The sequence below is a fragment of the Sapajus apella genome, unplaced genomic scaffold, assembly GCF_009761245.1.
Source record: "Sapajus apella isolate SASKATOON/1434 unplaced genomic scaffold, GSC_monkey_1.0 scaffold1, whole genome shotgun sequence".
Taxonomy (NCBI): domain Eukaryota; kingdom Metazoa; phylum Chordata; class Mammalia; order Primates; family Cebidae; genus Sapajus; species Sapajus apella.
In genome coordinates, this window is record NW_022436941.1 from 90,419,404 (window position 1) to 90,437,047 (window position 17,644).

General features: G+C 41.6%; 1 protein-coding gene across 11 annotated transcripts in view; it reads right to left on the reverse strand.

Moving 5' to 3' along the window:
• Window positions 1–17,644, reverse strand: part of ZNF131 (zinc finger protein 131) — a 49,212-nt gene that overhangs the window by 17,737 nt on the left and 13,831 nt on the right. For 8 of the 11 annotated variants that reach the window (XM_032281535.1, XM_032281499.1, XM_032281550.1 and 5 more), the window contains exon 4: window positions 14,172–14,316. The exons of 2 other annotated variants lie outside the window; for them this stretch is intronic. In XM_032281535.1, the coding sequence (XP_032137426.1) occupies window positions 14,172–14,316 (145 nt within the window). Of the gene's footprint in view, window positions 1–14,171; window positions 14,321–17,644 lie in introns of those variants that run through there. One more of the 11 variants, XM_032281575.1, reaches the window with a different exon arrangement.

The window sequence follows — 17,644 nt, forward strand, 5'->3', positions numbered from 1 at the left end:
TGCTTGAAATCAAAAGTAAATGTGCCTTACTGGCACGAAGTCACTTTTCTCCCTCCACAACTCCTCCTCTTCTACCCTCTCCTTTCCCATCTTCTTTGACTTCAGTGTCTTTAGGAGAAATATAATTAGAAGTGGAGCCAAATTCTCCCTAGCCCCAAGGGGGACTGAAAAGAATATACTCATCCAAGTATCCTGGGGAACACTCAGGAATGGGAGGACTCACACTTCTATGGCTATGTCAGGTTAAAGTGCCAAACTCACCTTACCACTTTTCCATGGGGAGAGGATGAACTTGCATTTAACTGATGGGGATTGGGCATGGTTCACAGCAGGAAAGGGAAGCTATCCTGACCTTGTGGTAGGGCTGATTCTATGTAAACTGTTGTTGCTACAACATATGAATGTAGCATAAAAGTGCATTTATACTTCTTCATCCCGTAAGTACCAGAGGGAATCATCCCAACCGGGAAGAAAAGCTAACAGAACAGTGGAGCAAATCTCCCTGACATTTGTCATTAGTGGTGAGGTCAAGATTTAGTGCAGTGTCTCTATTTTCTGATGTCTAGTTTAGGTTATAATAATGATATCCTATTGATTGGTAAGTCAGATGTCTCAGTCTCAAAGGCCCTGACTGCAGTGTTATCACGCCTCCATCAGCAGGGGTTGCTGATAAACACTATCAAATTTCAGAGGCCTACTCGTCAGGTAATGTTTATAAAGATAGATTCACAACACTCAATCCATCAAGCAGTCAAAGAAAAACAGTTTCTTCTCCTACCATCTCTCCTCCCAACAAAAATGAAGCCCAGCATCCTATTGGAGTCTTTGGGTGGTAGACAGTATGTGCTTTACTTAGGCATTCTACTATCTCCTTTGTATCAGCTAACCTGCAAGCAAATCAGCAACCTCTTAAGTGGGGCTCCAACCAGCAGGCTGCTCTAGAAGTTAACCATTGAACTGCAGTGTATTCTCTCTACCTTTAGGGCCCCACAACTCTAATGAACGCTTTGAGCTACTAGTCTGAGCCTGATGCTTCTGCAGATTAGAGCTTCTGGCCAAGGGAAGCAGCCTCTACCCAAAGGTTATTCTTTGGGTTTTGGACTTGCTGACCCCCTGACACAGTTCCCAAGGTACACCAAATCTGAGAAAAAAATATTAGCTTGCCGTTGGGCTCTTGTTGAAACTGATCCCTAACCACCCACGCAGACCCTGAGGTTCTCCAGCCTGATATTCCCATTTGGGAGTGAGTCAACTCAGACTTCATGACTAACAAGGTGAGAAATGCCCACCAAGTGTCACTTGTTAAATAGAAATGATATACTTAAGAAAGCAGTGGGCCCCTTGGTCATCATGAAAAAGTAGCAGCTCCCAACTGTTGCACAAAGCGAAGTCACTAGATTAATGGAGCCCTTAATTCACTGATAGTTTAGCTAAGCTGAAATTTGATGGTGTTTACTGGGCTGCTGCAAGTGCTCAGCCTCAGTACCAAAAATGAAAACCCGAAGCATGGTCACTCTGCTCGGTGGGCGGAACTCAAGGCTGTCCTCATGACTCTGGTCAACATTCCCCCAAATTATCTTGCTATATTTTTACTGGCACTTACGTTGTTGCCAGTGGTCTAGCTGTTTAGTCTACTACTTGGAAGACTTGGCAGATTAAAGACATCCATGCCTCTGGAGCCACAACTGTGGAAAAAACAGCACATGCTGCTAGAACTATCTGGGTCACTCATTTAGATGTGCATGCTAACGGACTATTCTCTAATGAAACGAACTGGAATCAAGCTGCTAACTAAGCCTGCACTGCCCAGATTGCCACTAATGAAGCCTAGAGCCAACATTACTCTGGATATGGTAATATATCCACCACCATTAGAGACTGGGCACAAATTAGAGGACCCTACGATTCATATGCAGAAGTTTGCCACTGTTACGTCAGACTTGTGACACCTGCTACAACTTGGTCTGCTTGTCTTGTAGTAAAGGACCAGAAAACACAGGGCATTGTTTCTGACTGTTCCCTGCAGACTGACTGCACTGGAGCTGTGACCCCACTGCAGGGCTATCAGTGGTGCTTCACCATTGCGACATTTCCTTAGGTTACACTGTTGCTGTTCCAGTCTCATCAGCTAGTTCTGGCCACACCACTGTGGCTCTTGAAACTAATCTATGTCATATGTTCCCCTTTCTAGATCATCTGCAGTCTGATAATGGCTTACCTTTATCATACACACACAAATAACCACAAAAGCTAATCAGTAATTGGCTAACAGTCAAGATATTGATGGACCTTTCACGCTACCATCCATAGATACTGAGTATCTTGTTGAGTATGGCAACACCTTTCTCAATGACTCAAAATGATTTCTAACTCTACTTCCCTCACCTTCCTTGTCCAAAAATCTGAATAAAGCAGTTTGATCACTGATTTTATTTGTCCCTAGAAAGGGATCATCTCTTCTTGGTTGCTTCCTGGATGATGAAGACAAAAGAGGCGGGGGGAGTTATCTAAACCTAATTTGAAAAAGTATGATTCTGCCCTGAACATTATATATCTTTTTTGAGATGGAGTTTCACTCTTGTTGCCCAGGCTAGAGTGCAATGGCATGATCTCAGCTCACTGCAATCTCTGCCTTTCAGGTTCAACTGATTCTCCTGCCTCAGCCTCCCAAGTAGCTGGGATTACAGGCATGTGCTACCATGCTCAGGTTATTTTGTTTTTTTTTTTTTTTTAGTAGAGACAGGGTATCACCATGTTGGTCAGACTGGTCTCGAACTCCTGATCTCAGGTGATCCATCTGCCTCGGCCTCCCAAACTGCTGGCGTGAGCCACTACACATGGCCCGCCCTGAACATTCTTAAACATTTTCTTTCCCCCAACAATAGTCCTGGGACAACCTGGTACCTCTTCCAGGTGACAGCCTGGTCAAAATCAGGCTTAGGAAATTCATACCTCATTCTAGTTCAGCCATCTGGATTCTGTTAATGGAGTAACATCATCTTATAAGAACATTGACCACATGACTGAATTCACTGCTTGCCAAGGATACTCACTTATTATGGCCCACGTGAGCCAAAGTGGGAAACATAATGGGTCTCAGTTTTAAATGTCCTTGTCCTTCTTGCACCTGACCATACCAGATGAAAGGTCTGGATAAGAGGAGGGGATGATTGAAAAAGAGGTGAAGAAGGAATGACAACCTTGCCATCTAGGGAGAGAAACATCTTAGACTCCAGAAGATATGGAGCAGGCAGGGATAATAATCTTTGTCAAGCTGGGCATGGTGACTCACACCTATAATTTCAGCACTTTGGGAGGGTGAGGTAGGAGGATCACTTGAATCCAGGAGTTCAAGACCAGCATGGAACACATAGTAAGATCCCATCTCTACAAAAAATTTAAAAAGATTAGCTGGGCATGGTGGCACTTATCTCAGCTACTTTGGGAGGCTGACGTGGTCGGATCACCTGAGGGCAGGAGTTGGAGACCAGTCTGGCCAACATGGTAAAACCCCATCTCTATTAAAAATATCAAAAACTAGCTGGGCCTGGTGGCACGTGCCTGTAGTGTCAGCTACTGGGGAGAGTGAGGCAGGAGAAGTGCTTGAACCTGGGAGGGAGATGCAGTGAGCCAAGATCATACCACTGCACTCCAGCCTGGGCAACCGAGACTCCATCTCATATATATGATATATATATATCATATATATATGTCAGATATATGTATCAGATATGTATCTGATATATGTAATATATATCATATATATAGCAGATATGTGATATATCTGACATCATATATCATATATATTTCTATACATATATATAAATAAGACAGACTCAACTAGCTGTCCTCACAGTCCCTCCGAAAACCAGAACTAGACTCAGTCATTCTAACTGAACTGGAAAAGCAGACTACATTGTAGGCCATGTCAACCTGTGACTCTACACTAATGTAGGTCCTATTTTGGAGGCACAAACAATAGCAAATAGTACTTTCCTTCCAGGGTTTCTATGTGACCCTGGGACTACTTCTTATATGGAAGCCAGGTACTAATTTCCTTGCCTCACAAAAATACAATGTGACTTGTCAGGCACGGTAGCTCATGCCTGTAATCCCAGCACTTTGGGGCGCCAAGGCAGGTGTGTCACCTGGGGTCCGGAGTTCGAGTCCCGTCTTGCCAACATGGCAAAACCCCGTTTCTACTAAAAATACAAAAACTAGCCAGACATTGTGTTGGGCGCCTGTAATCCCAGCTACTGGGTGGGGTGAGGCAAGAGTATCACTTGAGCCCAGGAGGCGGAGATTGCAGTGATCCAAGACTGTGCCACTGCACTCCAGCCTGGGTGACAGAGCAAGATTCTGTCTCCAAAAAAAAAAAAAAAAAAAAAAAGCTTTAAAAAAAAAAAAGATTACTTAAACCTAAGAGGTGGTTCTAGACCATTGAGTGTTTAAGGAAGATCAAGCAGCCCTTGGATTACTGTTGAGGTTTCTAAAATAAGGCTACTCTTGGTTAGAAATTCTCAAAGGAAAGCTTCCTAGAGTAATAACTGACTTACTTATGCACATCCTGTGGGCAGTTTTTTCTAAAAATGGGATTAATCTAATTTTTAAAAGTGGTACAGAGCAGGGCACAATAGCTCACGCCTGTAATCCTAGCACTTTGGGAGGATGAGGTGGGCGGATCACGAGGTCAGGAGTTCGAGACCAGCCTGACCAGCATGGTGAAACCCCATCGCTACTAAAAAATACCAAAATTAGCTGTGTGTGGTGGTGCATGCCTGTAATCCCAGCTACTTGGGAGACTGAGGCAGGAGAATAGCTTCAACCTGGGAGGTGGAGGATGCGGTGAGCCGAGATCGTGCCACTGTATTCCAGCCTGGGCAACACGAGTGAAACTCTGTCTCAAAAAAAAAAAAAAAAAGGTGGTACAGGTTGGGCACGGTGGCTCATGCCTGTAATCCCAGCACTTTGGGAGGCTGAAGCGGGCGGATCACCTGAGGTCTGAAGTTCAAGACCAGCCTGATCAACATGAACAAACCTCATCTCTACTAAAAATACAAAGTTAGCCAGGCATGGTGGAGCATGCCTGTAATCCCAGCTACTCGCGGGGCTGAGGCAGGAGAATCGTTTGAACCCGGGAGGCAGAGGTTGCGGTGAGCTGAGATGGTGCCATTACACTCCAGCCTGGGCAACAAGAGGGAAACTCCACCTCAAGAAAAAAAAAGTGTTAACAACATTTATGCATGACTTACGCTGATGTGATCACTGATACTACTTGGGCTCTGGAAGACATTTACGTCAGCTTTAAGCCACTGGCCGGGTTTATTACGAATGACAAACTTGCCCTAGTAGACATCCTGTATACTTGCTAAAACATCTTGCTATACTTAGATTAATGCCCAGGGCTAAGTGGAAACGTCAATACAGAAACTGAAAGACACCTGTTAATCCAGGATGAACCTTATGGGGTGGGTATATAATTAAGGTCAACACGGCAGAGTGGCCAAATCCTGCTGCTTGAAGTTCCGCTGACTTCAATAAATATTTAAATAAACCCAGTAAGAGAAAAACTGAATAGATTAGGTGCTATTCCCTATTTTTTGGGGGGTTTTCAGATGCAGTTTTGCTCTTATTGCCCAAGCCAGAGTGCGATGATGTGATCTCCACTCACTGCAATCTCCGAATTCTCCTGCCTCAACCTCCTGACTAGCTGGGATTACAGGTGCGTGCCACCACACCAGTCTAATTTTTTTTTGTATTTTTAGTAGAAACGGAGTTTCACCATGGTAGTCAGGCTGGTCTCGAACTCCTAACCTCAGATGATCCACCTGCTTCGGCCTCCCATCCCAAAGTGCTGGGATTACAGGCATGAGCCACCTCCCCAGGCCTGGCCCTGATCCCTATGGTCAGATCAATCAGAGTGGCTGAAGGAGTGCTGTACTTATGGGGAAAACTCATCACCAGCCAGAACACAGAAACCAGGATATGGAACAAGACGACTCTCCATGGATCCTGTTTCTGCATGTCTTATAAACAAAGGCATTGACAGCATTTTATTTTGTACTATCTTTTCAAAGTTGTCTGTACAGCAAAGAGCTTTGGAAGACAAGAGCCTGTCCTCTTCCAGAACGGAGGGTAGGTTTATTTCTTGTCCAGTATAATATTTCTTCTTGGGCAAAGGTTGGGCAGGTTTGCTTGCAGCTCATTATAAAAGATCTGAGTTTCCCAAAGCTCACAATTCCTCAACTGTGATGCAAACAGCTGTGAGCATGGTACACACCTAGACCCTGTGTCACCCCTGTGGGACTAGGGGGATGGGGGCAAGATAAACTGACAGAAACATGGAACTCACGCTGCTTTCTTTGCTCTAAGTAATCAGGCCCTTTTATCTCTGACTCAAGAGTCTTATGTCTTTTGCCAGCATTCATGAAACTGATTGGCTAAGTTACTAGCTTGCAAATAGGATAAAATCTCAGACCCCCACAATGCTGCCCCCACTCAGTTCTGACAATGACCCCATTTAAAAAAATAGGCAAAAGATTTGTTCAGGCACCATGCCAAGGAAGACAAACAGATGGCAAAAGGGCACATTAAAAAATATTCAACACCATTAGTCATTAGAAAGACGCAAATTTAAACCATTATATACCCACCAGCCTGACTAAAATAAAAAAGTCTGACCATATGAAGTACTAACAAGGCTATGAAGAAATTGGAGTATTGATAGACTGCAGAATGAAATGTAAAATGGCACAACTATTTTGAAAAAGAGTCTGGCAGTATCTTAAAATATTAAACATGTATTTACCATACAAGCCAGTTATTCTACTAAGAGTTATCTACCAAAAATATGAAAGCATATTCCAAAAACTCATTACACAGATGTTCATAACCACTTTATTTGTAATAGCCCAAAATTTAAAACAACCTAAATGTCCATCAACAGGTGAATCAACAAATTGTGATATATCCATACAATGGAATAATACTTAGCAGGAAAAAGAATTACCTACTGATACACAATAATATATATGACATGAATTTCTTTTTTCTTTTTGAGACAGTCCCACTCTGTTGCCCAGGCTGGAGTGCAGTGGCGCAACCTCGGCTCACTGCAACCTCTACCCCCACTGGTTCAAGCGATTCTCCTGCCTCAGTGTCCTGAGTAACCTAGGATCACAGGTGCCTGCTGCTGCAATAGGCTAATTTTTACATTTTTAGTAGAGACGGTGTTTCACCATCTTGGCCAGGCTGGTCTTGAACTCGTGACCTCGTGATCCACCTACCTCGGCCTCCCAAAGTGCTGGGATTACAGGCGTGAACCATCGCACCCTGCTTTTTTTTTTTTTTTTGAGATGGAGTCTCGCTCTGTCTCCCAGGCTGGAGTGCAATGGCACGATCTCAGGTCACTGCAGCCTTTGCCTCCTGGGTTCAAGTGATTCTCCCCCTTCAGCCTCCAAGTAGCTGGGGAATCCACCATGATGCCCGACTAATTTTTGTAGAGATGGGGTTTCACCATGTTGGCCAGGATGGTCTTCAACTCCTGACCTCAGGTGATTCACCTGCCTCAGCCTCCCAAACTGCTGGCATTGCAGGCGTGAGTGACCATGCCCAGCATAAATTTCAAAAATAATTATGGTAAATGAAAGAAATTAGACAAGCACTACCATACCATTACATGTACATAAAATTGTAGGGATTAAGATAGGAATAGGGAGAGAGAAATGGATTACAAAATTACACAAGGAAACTGGAGAGTGATGGATGTGATTATCAATGTTTGTGCTAACGGCTTCACAGGAATGTACATGTAGGCTAAAAGTCATCAAATTGTATTATTTAATATGTGCAGCTTATTGTATATTATACCTTATTAAAGATTTTAAAATATTAAAACTACAATAACATACCACTATATACCCAATTAGAATGCCTAAAGCAGGAGTCAGAGAACTCTGGCCTAATGGTAGCCCGTTTTATGTCGACAAAGTCTTATTAAAACATAGCTAAACCCAACCATTTACATGCTGTCTATAGCTGCCTTGCTACAACAGCAGATCTGAGTAACTGCAACGGAAACTATATGGCATGTAAGTCTAAATACTTATCTCCCTTTAATAAAATGTTTGCCAACTCCTGACCTCAAGTTTAAAAAAAAAACCTTAACAATATCAAGTGTTGGTGAAGACAGGGCATAAGTGGTTGTGTTTCAGCAAAAATGTAAATAATAAAACCACCATTTTTTTCTTTTGAGATGGAGTCTCGCTCTGTTGCACAGGCTGGAGTGCAGCAACACGATCACTGCAGCCTCAACCTCCTGAGCTCAAGCAGTTCTCCTGCCTCAGCTCCCCAGGTAGCTGGGACTACAGGCATACGCCACCACACCCAGCTAAACATTTTTTTTTTTTGTAAAGGTAGGGTCTTACCATGTTGCCCAGGCTGATCTTGAACTCCTGGGATCAAGGGATGCTCCTGCCTTAGCCTCCCAAAGTGCTAGGATTAAAGGCATAAGCCACCATGCCCAGCACATAAAACCACTTTTTAAAAAAAACTGTCAAAACTGTTTTCCAAAGTTGAACGTACACCAAATAACTAAGCTCTATTCCACTTCTAGATGTTTACTCAGAGAAAGGAAAATACATATCCACTCAAAGATCTGTATACAGCAGCATTATTCTAACAGACAAAAACTAAAAAAAATCCAAAGTCATCAGAAAAACATATTGTAGTATACCCACACTGTGGAATACTACTCAGCAATGAAAAGGAACAAAATAACACCCACAACCACATGGACAAATCTCAAAAACACAATGCTAAGGTAAATAAAGTAAAACATGAACTTTGTACTGTACACTACGGGAAAACTACAGTGATAAAAATCAGATCAATGATTGCCTGGGGCTAGGATCAACTGCAAAGAATCATGAGACAAGCTTCTAGAATGATAAAAGTGTTCCCCTGATCTTGACTGTGGTGGTGTCTATATCACTGTATAAAATTACCAAAATTCAAACTCTACATTTAAAATGAATAAATGGTATTACATGTAAATTACATCTCAACAGCCTGGGGAGGAAGAATCTACAAGGTTAACTGCAGCTTCCTAACAACAGAAACCTCATATACAGTTGTTGTTGTTTTTTGTTTTTTTTGAGACAGAGTCTCGCTCTGTCATCCAGGCTGGAGTGCAACGGTGAGATCTCGGCTTACTGCAACCTCCACCACCTGGGTTCAAGCAATTCTCCTGTCTCAGCCTCCTGAGTAGCTGGGACTAAAGGCACACACCACCAACCCTGGCTAATTTTTGTATTTTTAATAGAAATGGGGTTTTACCATATTGGTCAGGCTGGTCTCGAACTCCTGACCTCAGATGATCTGCCTGCTTCAGCCTCCCAAAGTGCTAGGATTACAGGCATAAGCCACCATTCCCAGTCTACACACAGTTTTAAGTAAACAATAATGTAATTTCAGCAAAGCGAAATGAGGTCCTAATTTTTTTTCAGTGTCGTTCAAAATGTTTACACTATATTCCAAAAATAATTCCACAATGCATATGTGAGAAGATATGCACCTTCTGTATCTGCAAAAGAGTTATACGGTTACCTTATGCAGTCCAACTAAAATAATTTTTATTCCTAAATTGTTTGGCCTGTTAAATCATATGTTTTCACTACTAAGTTCCCATAAAGCTCTTGGTTACTGTCACTCCTTTGATGACAAACATTTGCTCCATTAATACGAAATTAATACCCCACTTTGGAGCTCCAATACCAATTCTACCATAACTTTCTTCTTAAGGATCAACTTATAGTATCATCAGTTGGAACACATTTTAAATGACAAACTCAACTTGTCTGGTATCAACCTCCACCTCCCAGGTTCAAGCGATTCTCCTGCCTCAGCTTCCCCAAAGTAGCTGGGACTACAGGCACACACCATCATGCCTGGCTAATTTTTGTATTTTTAGTAGAGACGGGGTTTCACTACGTGAAATGTGGGAGCACTAATATGATTATTGTTGTAATGGAAAATATAAAAGATAAAAATACAGAATAATAGAAGTACCTAAGTCAACCTGCTTCACTCAGTGAGGAAAAGCTTCAGGTTGTTGGCTCTCACCTGAGCCCAGAAAGATGAGTAAGATTTCACTAAGATTTTGCCAACGAACAAGCAGACAGATGGCAATCCAAGAAATGAATAGAACATATGCATAATCATGTTATTATGTGGCAGGTACTGTTTTAAGAGCTTTACACATACTACTTCCGTAAAAGACAGATCTAAAGCAGGATAAAATATTTGGAGATTTCATCTGACTCAGAGCTCACTTTTCAATAGCCCTAACCACAAGGCATTTGCAAAAAACAATCAACCGGATGCGGTGGGGCTCACACCTGTAATCCCAGCACTTTGGGAGGCCACAGCAGGCTACCTGAGCTCAGGAGTTCCAGATCAGCCTGAGTGACATGGTGAAACCCTGTCTCTACTAAAAATACAAAAATTAGCCAGGCATATAGTGGCAGGAGCCTGTAATCCCAGCTACAAAGGATGCTGAGGCAAGAGAATCACTTGAACCGGGGAGGTGGAGATCGTACCACTGCACTCCAGTCTGGGTAACAGAGTGAGAATCCGTCTCAAAAAACAAACCAAAAAAAAAACAATCAACAGCAACTGTTTATCATTGCAGCTACTGTGATGGCATTACAAGTCTGGGCTATCAAGAAGGTGAACAAAAACTGAAAGGGAAAACTGAAGAATGAGATGTTCATAGGGGGCTTTAAAAAGCTCTGACAGGCCGGGCACAGTGGCTCATGCCTGTAATCTCAGGACTTTGAGAAGCTGAGAGGGGTTGATCACCTGAGGTCAGGAGTTACAGACCAGCTTGGCCAACATACACGGTGAAATCCTGTCTCTACCAAAAATAAAAAAAAATTAGCCAGGCATGGTGACGTCTGTAATCTCAGCTACTCGGGAGGCTGAGGAAGGAGAATCGCTTGAACCCAGGAGGCAGAGGGTGCAGTGAGCTGAGATTGTGCCATTGCACTCCAGCCTGGGCAACTCAAAACTCTGTCTCAAAAAAAAGCTCTGACATATGCCAGAGAACCTAGAAGGCCACGCACATGCACAGAGCTGTATAGATGTCCAGGAAAGACCTTAGCAAACTCTCATCTCTATCTGACCTCGAGGTTCTGTTAACACAGGAAGTAAAGGCAAAAGCAGTTGTAAACTGCTTGATGGGACACTGATGTTGTACCCTACAAAGACAGCTCCCCAACATAAATGTGGAGACTTATTTAGGACATTTAAGAAAATTTCCATCCAATGATCACTTTGTTCAGTAAACTACCTAAGCAGAGACTTCAATGGCCACACACTCAAAATATAGGCTGTACAGAATTACAGGAGAGGACTTAACAGAAGTCCAGGAAAGTCACTAAACCAATAACAGTAAGAAACCATGTCTGGCTCATCTAAACTAGTTCCAGTGGGATAGGGAATTAAACTTCAAACACAGCATGTAGTTGAAGATAAAGTTGGAACAGATATGCTGGAGAAACAGATCACTGCTTTTGAGGACCATGTGCAGTCCACGGATGTGGCTCCTTTTAAGAAGATTTAAAATCCATCCTGGATCACTGCACTTAAAGTTTCAAAGTCAAAAAAAAAGAAACCATGTTTGGCCAGGTATGGTGGTTTATGCCTATAATCCCAGCACTTTGGGAAGCCGAGGTGGGCACAGCTCTTGATCCCTGGAGTTCGAGACTAGCCTGGGCAACATGATGAAACCCCGTCTCTACAAAAAATCACAGAAATTAGCCAGGCATGGTGGCAAGTGTCTGTGGCCCCAGCTACTTGGGAGGCTACGGTGGGAAGATCTCTTGAGCATGGGAGGTTGAGTCTACATTGAGCCAAGATAGTGCCACTGCACTCCAGCCTGGGCGATAGAGTGAAACCCTGCCTCAAAAAACAAAACCGAACCAAACTCAAACAAACCATGTCTGAGAGAGAGAAAGTGGGTGGGAAGGTAGGGGGTGGGATTTAAATACAACTTATTTAAAAATATCCAATTTTTGGCCAGGCCCAGTGGCTCACGCCTGTAATACCAGCACTTTGGGAGGCCAAGACGGATGGATCACAAGGTCAGGAGTTTGAGACCAGCCTAGCCAAGATGGTGAAACCCCATCTCTACTAAAAATACAAAAAAATTAGCCAGGTACGGTGGTAGACACCAGTAATCTCAGCTACTCAGGAGCCTGATGCAGAGAATTGCTTGAACCTGGGAGGCAGAGGTTGCAGTGAGCCGAGATCACACCACTGCACTCCAGCCTGGGTGACAGAGCGAGACTCCATCCCAAAAAAAAAAAAAAATAAATTTTTAAAAAAAAAAAAAAAACAAAAAATACTCTTTTTTTTTTTTTTTTTTTTTGAGACAGAGTCTCACTTCATCTCCCAATGACATGAACTCAATTATATTTCCCAAATCCAATTTAGGCCACTGTTACAGAACGTTTCACTGTTCTGCTCCCAAGAACCTCTCCAAACTGACATACCACTCACTACCACAAGCAGCAAAAGGGTCACACAGAACATTCTTTCATTCAAGATTTAACCGCATTTCATTCAAGGCTCTCATTCAAGATTTAACTACAAATCTGACATCACCCTATCTATATATATTTCCTTTAATCTTTTTGAGAAGAGATGGCCTGATCAGGTATATATCCTCAGAACACATCTCTATTTTGACATCCATGCTCAGGTCTCTCTGCAATAGAGTACTGATCTGGTTTTAATTGGCATGCATGCATCTGTCTGTCTATCTATTCAGAAATGTTTCCTGTACACCTGTTATATGCCAGGTGCTAAGAATCAAAGAATATATATACATATCAAGCTCTTGTCAGAAAAGTTTAATCTTGAACTGTCAAACTAAGAGATGATATTATGGATGAGTGCAGTTCAGTAAGTTACCTAAATTTTTATCTTTTAAAAAAATTTTTCTCCAGCCAGGCACGGTGGCTCACACCTGTAATCTCAGCACTTTGGAAGGCTAAGGTGGGCAGATCACTTAAGACTGGGAGTTCGAGACCAGCTTGGGCAACATGGTGAAACCCATGTCTCTACTAAAAATACAAAAATTTGCTAGGGATGGTGGCATTGCCTGTAATCCCAGCTACTCAGGAGGCTGAGGCAGGAGAATTGCTTGAACCTGGGAGGCGGAGGTTGCAGGTGAGCCAAGAGTGCACCATTGCACTCCAGTCTGGAAAACAGAGCAAGACTCCATGTCAAAACAACAGCAACAAAAAACAGGGTCTCACTCTTGCCCAGGCTGCTATGCAGTCAGTGGCGTGATCACAGCTTACCGCAGCCACAACCTTGCCAGGCTCAGGTGATCCTCCCACCTCAGCCTCCTGAGTAGTGAGGATCACAGGCGTGCACCACCACACCCAGCTAATGCTTGTATTTTTTTGTAGAGATGGGGTTTCACCATGTTGCCCAGGCTGGCTGCAAACTCCTGGGATCAAGCCGTCCATGCACCTCAGCCTCCCGAAGTGCTGAGATTACAGGAGTCAGCCACTGGGCCTGGCCTAATGTTTTCTTAATACTTCTTAGGGGAAATTTTAACACTAGGAATGGCTCCTCAGCAATTGATTTGTTCTTGTCTTCTAACAATGAATAATGTAACTGAAAACTCTTTTTCTTTTAACTAAGTGCTCTTAGAGCTAGATTTAGCCCATCTACGATGCAGACTTATGGTATGCATTTTTGGCTGTCATACTTCTAACATGAAATGATTATCTCCTTATTCCCACTTGATCTATTTATTTCCACCAATTTCCCTATGTTTAAATAGTGTTATGTTAATCTTTGTAAGCCAAACCCTACGTAAAATAAGGCTTGGTACAAACAACAACTTGAATCCAACAAAACATTTTATAGGGATCCAGATCCTTAAAAAGCTGTCTAGACTTATTTTATTAGATACCAAAGATGCTACTTTATTTAATCTTAGCAGTTTTAACACATGAATAGGATATCAAAGTCAAGTGAAAGAACAATCAGTATCCAGAAGATTTTTTATAGATCATTAAATATTCTTAGTTCTTCACTAACAGAATGAACATGACTGAATATGACTATCTGAACCCCATTAAAGAAATAAGTACCTGACTTCAAGGGCTTTGATAGCTTCTAGCATTTGTAGAAACTCTGCTGCTTTCCATACGTCATTGGCTTCTTCTTCTCCTTGTATCATTAATTTTGCTGTATATGTGAACTCAATTAAATGGCGAAAGGCCATTTTACTAACACCTGTAAAGAAGATGTACATTAGAGCATGTATTCATATTGACTCAAAATCTTGTAACGTTTAGTAAAGAAAGAAAAGCTAAGGGCTTGGAGCTTGATTAGTATTTTTTATTTTTGGAAACTATTTTCTGGCAGAAATCTCATTAGCAATACAGTAATATCACAGTCAAATTCCAGCACTACCTAGCTGGAAAATCTTAAACTACTTTAAGATTTTCCCCAAAGATTTCTTGAGGCTCTTGGAGAAAGAACAGTAAGAGTGTATCACTCAAATATATGAATAGGCTATTACATGTCAGACATGCTACATTTCTTGCCAGGGAGGTTACAGCTGTGCCAAGTCAGCTCCAAAATCTTCAATAGTTTTTCACAACTTAGCAAACAAAATTCAGTATCTCTTTGACTTTATTTCAAGGCCTTTCACATTATTTTCCTATTTACCTTTCCAAATTTTAAACTGTTTCACATATACACTGTATACTATTTCTTAAACCCTGTACTTCTAATAGCTGACTTGGCTTTATTAACACCCTCCTAGTTGTTGAATGCTTAATCATTTTATCTCTGATTATACTCATCTTACCACCCCTTAAAGGTCCAACTTTAATGGTACATGTTCAATGAAACCTTTTAACATTCAAGAACATGAGATCTACCCTCTTAACACATTTTTAAGTATACATTATTATTGACTATAGGTACATTGTACAGATCTCTAGGGTTTGTTCATCTTGCTCAGTTCAAACTTTACGCCCATTGATTAGTAAATGTCCATTTCCTCCTCCCTCCCAGCCCCTAGTAACCTCTATTCCACTCTGACTTCCAATCTATTTTAGACAGCTCATATTATGAGTGGAACTAACAATTTTAGATTCCTCATATAAATGGAAATATGCAGTGTATGTCTTTCTGTGACTGGCTCATTTCACACAGCATAATGTCCTCAATGTTCATTTATGTTGTTGCATATGAAGCATACCCTTGTTTTTAAAAGCTGAATTCCATTAGATACATACACTACATTTTCTTTATCCATTAATCTGTTGATGAATATTTAAGTTATTTCCTCTCATGGCTACTGTAAATAGTGCTGCAATAAACATAGGAATGCTAAAACTTCAAGATCCCGATTTCAGTTCTTTTGGATAAATGCCCAGTAAGTAGGATTGCTGAATCGTATGGTGTTTTCTTTTAATTTTGTGAGGAACATTCATAGTTTTCCATAATGGCTGCACCCATTCCCACCAACAATGTGCAAGGATTTCAATTTATTCATATCCTCACCCACACTAGTTTTTTTGTTGTTGTTGTCATTTTTTTTGTTTGTTTGTTTTTTTGAGAGGGAGTCTCACTCTGTTGCCCAGGCTGGAGTGCAGTGCTGCAGTCTTGGCTCACTGCAACCTCGGTCTCCCAGGTTCAAGCAATGCTCCTGCCTCAGTCTCCTGAGTAGCTGGGATTACAGGCGTGCGCCATCGTACCCAGCTAATTTTTTTTTTTTGTATTTTTAGTAGAGACAGGGTTTCACCATGTTGGTCAGGTTGGTCTTGAACTCCTGACCTCATGATCCACCCACCTTGGGCTCCCAAAGTGCTGGGATTACAGGCGTGAGCATCTTTTTTTTTTTGACAGCCATCCTGAAAGGTGTGAAGTGATACCTCATAGGCTTCTGATTTGCATTTCCCTGATGACTAGCGACACTGAACTTTTTTTTCATAAATCTGTTGGCCATCTGTATGTTTTCTTTGGAGAAATGTCTATTCAAGTTCTTAGAACATTTTAAAAACATTTTTAATTTTTTCTACATCATTTGGACTGTAGAGTTGCCACTTTTTTGAGTTATCACATTTTTTAATTGGGTAGATTTTTTTTTACTGTCAGTTGTGGGAGTTTCTTATATATTTTAGGGATTAATTCCTTATCAGTTATTTGGTTTTGCAAATATTTTCTCCTTAGATTTCCTTTCACTCAATTTTTTCTTTGCTGTACAGAAGCTTTTTAGTTTGATGTAGTCCCAGCTGTCTATTTTTTGTTGTTGGCTATGCTTTTGATGTCACATCCATGAAATCATTGCTAAGAATGACATCATGAAGACTCCCCCTCATGTTTTCTTCCAAGAGATTTTCATTTTTGGTCTTATGTCTAAGTCTCTAATTCATTTTGAGTTTCTTTGTACAGTAAAAGATAGGGGTACAATTTCATCTTTTTGCATGTGAATATCTAATTCTTTCAACATCATTTGTTGCAGAGAATATTCCTTCCCTATTGTGCATTCTTGGCACCCTTGAAGATCAGCTGACCATATTATTTGCATGGATTATTCGTAGGCTCTCCATTCTGCTCCACTGTTCTGTACGCATGTCTTTATGCTAGTCCCATACTGTTTTGGCTACTGTAGCTCAGTAAAATATTTTGGTATCAAGAAGTATGATGTTGGCTGGACGCAGTGGCTCATGCCTATAATCCCAGCACCTTGGGAGGCCAAGGCTGGTGGATCACCTGAGGTCAGGAATTCAAGACCAGCCTGGTCAATATGGTGAAACTCAGTCTCTACTAAAAAAGAAAAAAGAAAAAAAATTAGCTGGGGGTGGTGGTGCAAACCTGTAATCCCAGCTATTTGGGAGGCTGAAGCAAGAGAATCACATGAACCCAGGAGGCAGAGGCTACAGCAGACTACAATCACACCACTGCACTCCAGCCTGGGCAACAGAGTGTGACTCCCTAAAAAGAAAAAAAAAAGTATGATGCCTCTAAGCTTTGCTCTTTCCCAAGACTGATTTGGCTATTCCAGGACTATCTGTAGTTCCATATGAATTTCTGAATTGCTTTTTGTTTTCATAAAAAAATAAAAAAAAAAAATAAAAAATTCCATCAGGATTTTGAAGGATTGTATTGAATCTATAGTCCACTTTCTGCAATACAGGCTGGATATCCCTCAGATGAAAAGCTTGAGATCACAACTGTTTTGGAGTTTAGAATATCTGCATTATACTTAACATTGTTTGAACATTCCAAAGCTGAAAATCTGAAATCCAAAATGCTCCAACAAGCATTTCCTTTGAGTCAGGTTGATGCTCAGAAAGTTTCAAATATTATAGCGGTTCAGTTTTTTTTGTTTTGTTTTGTTTTTTGAGATGAAGTCTCACTCTGTTGCCCAAGATGGAGTGTAGTGGTGCAATCTCAGCTCACTGCAAGCACCACCTCCCAGGTTCAAGCAATTCTCCTGCCTCGGCTTCCCAAGTAGCTGGGCCTACAGGCACATGCCATCATGGCTGGCTTATTTTTGTATTTTTAGTAGAGAAAGGGTTTCACTACGTTGGCCAGGCTGGTCTTG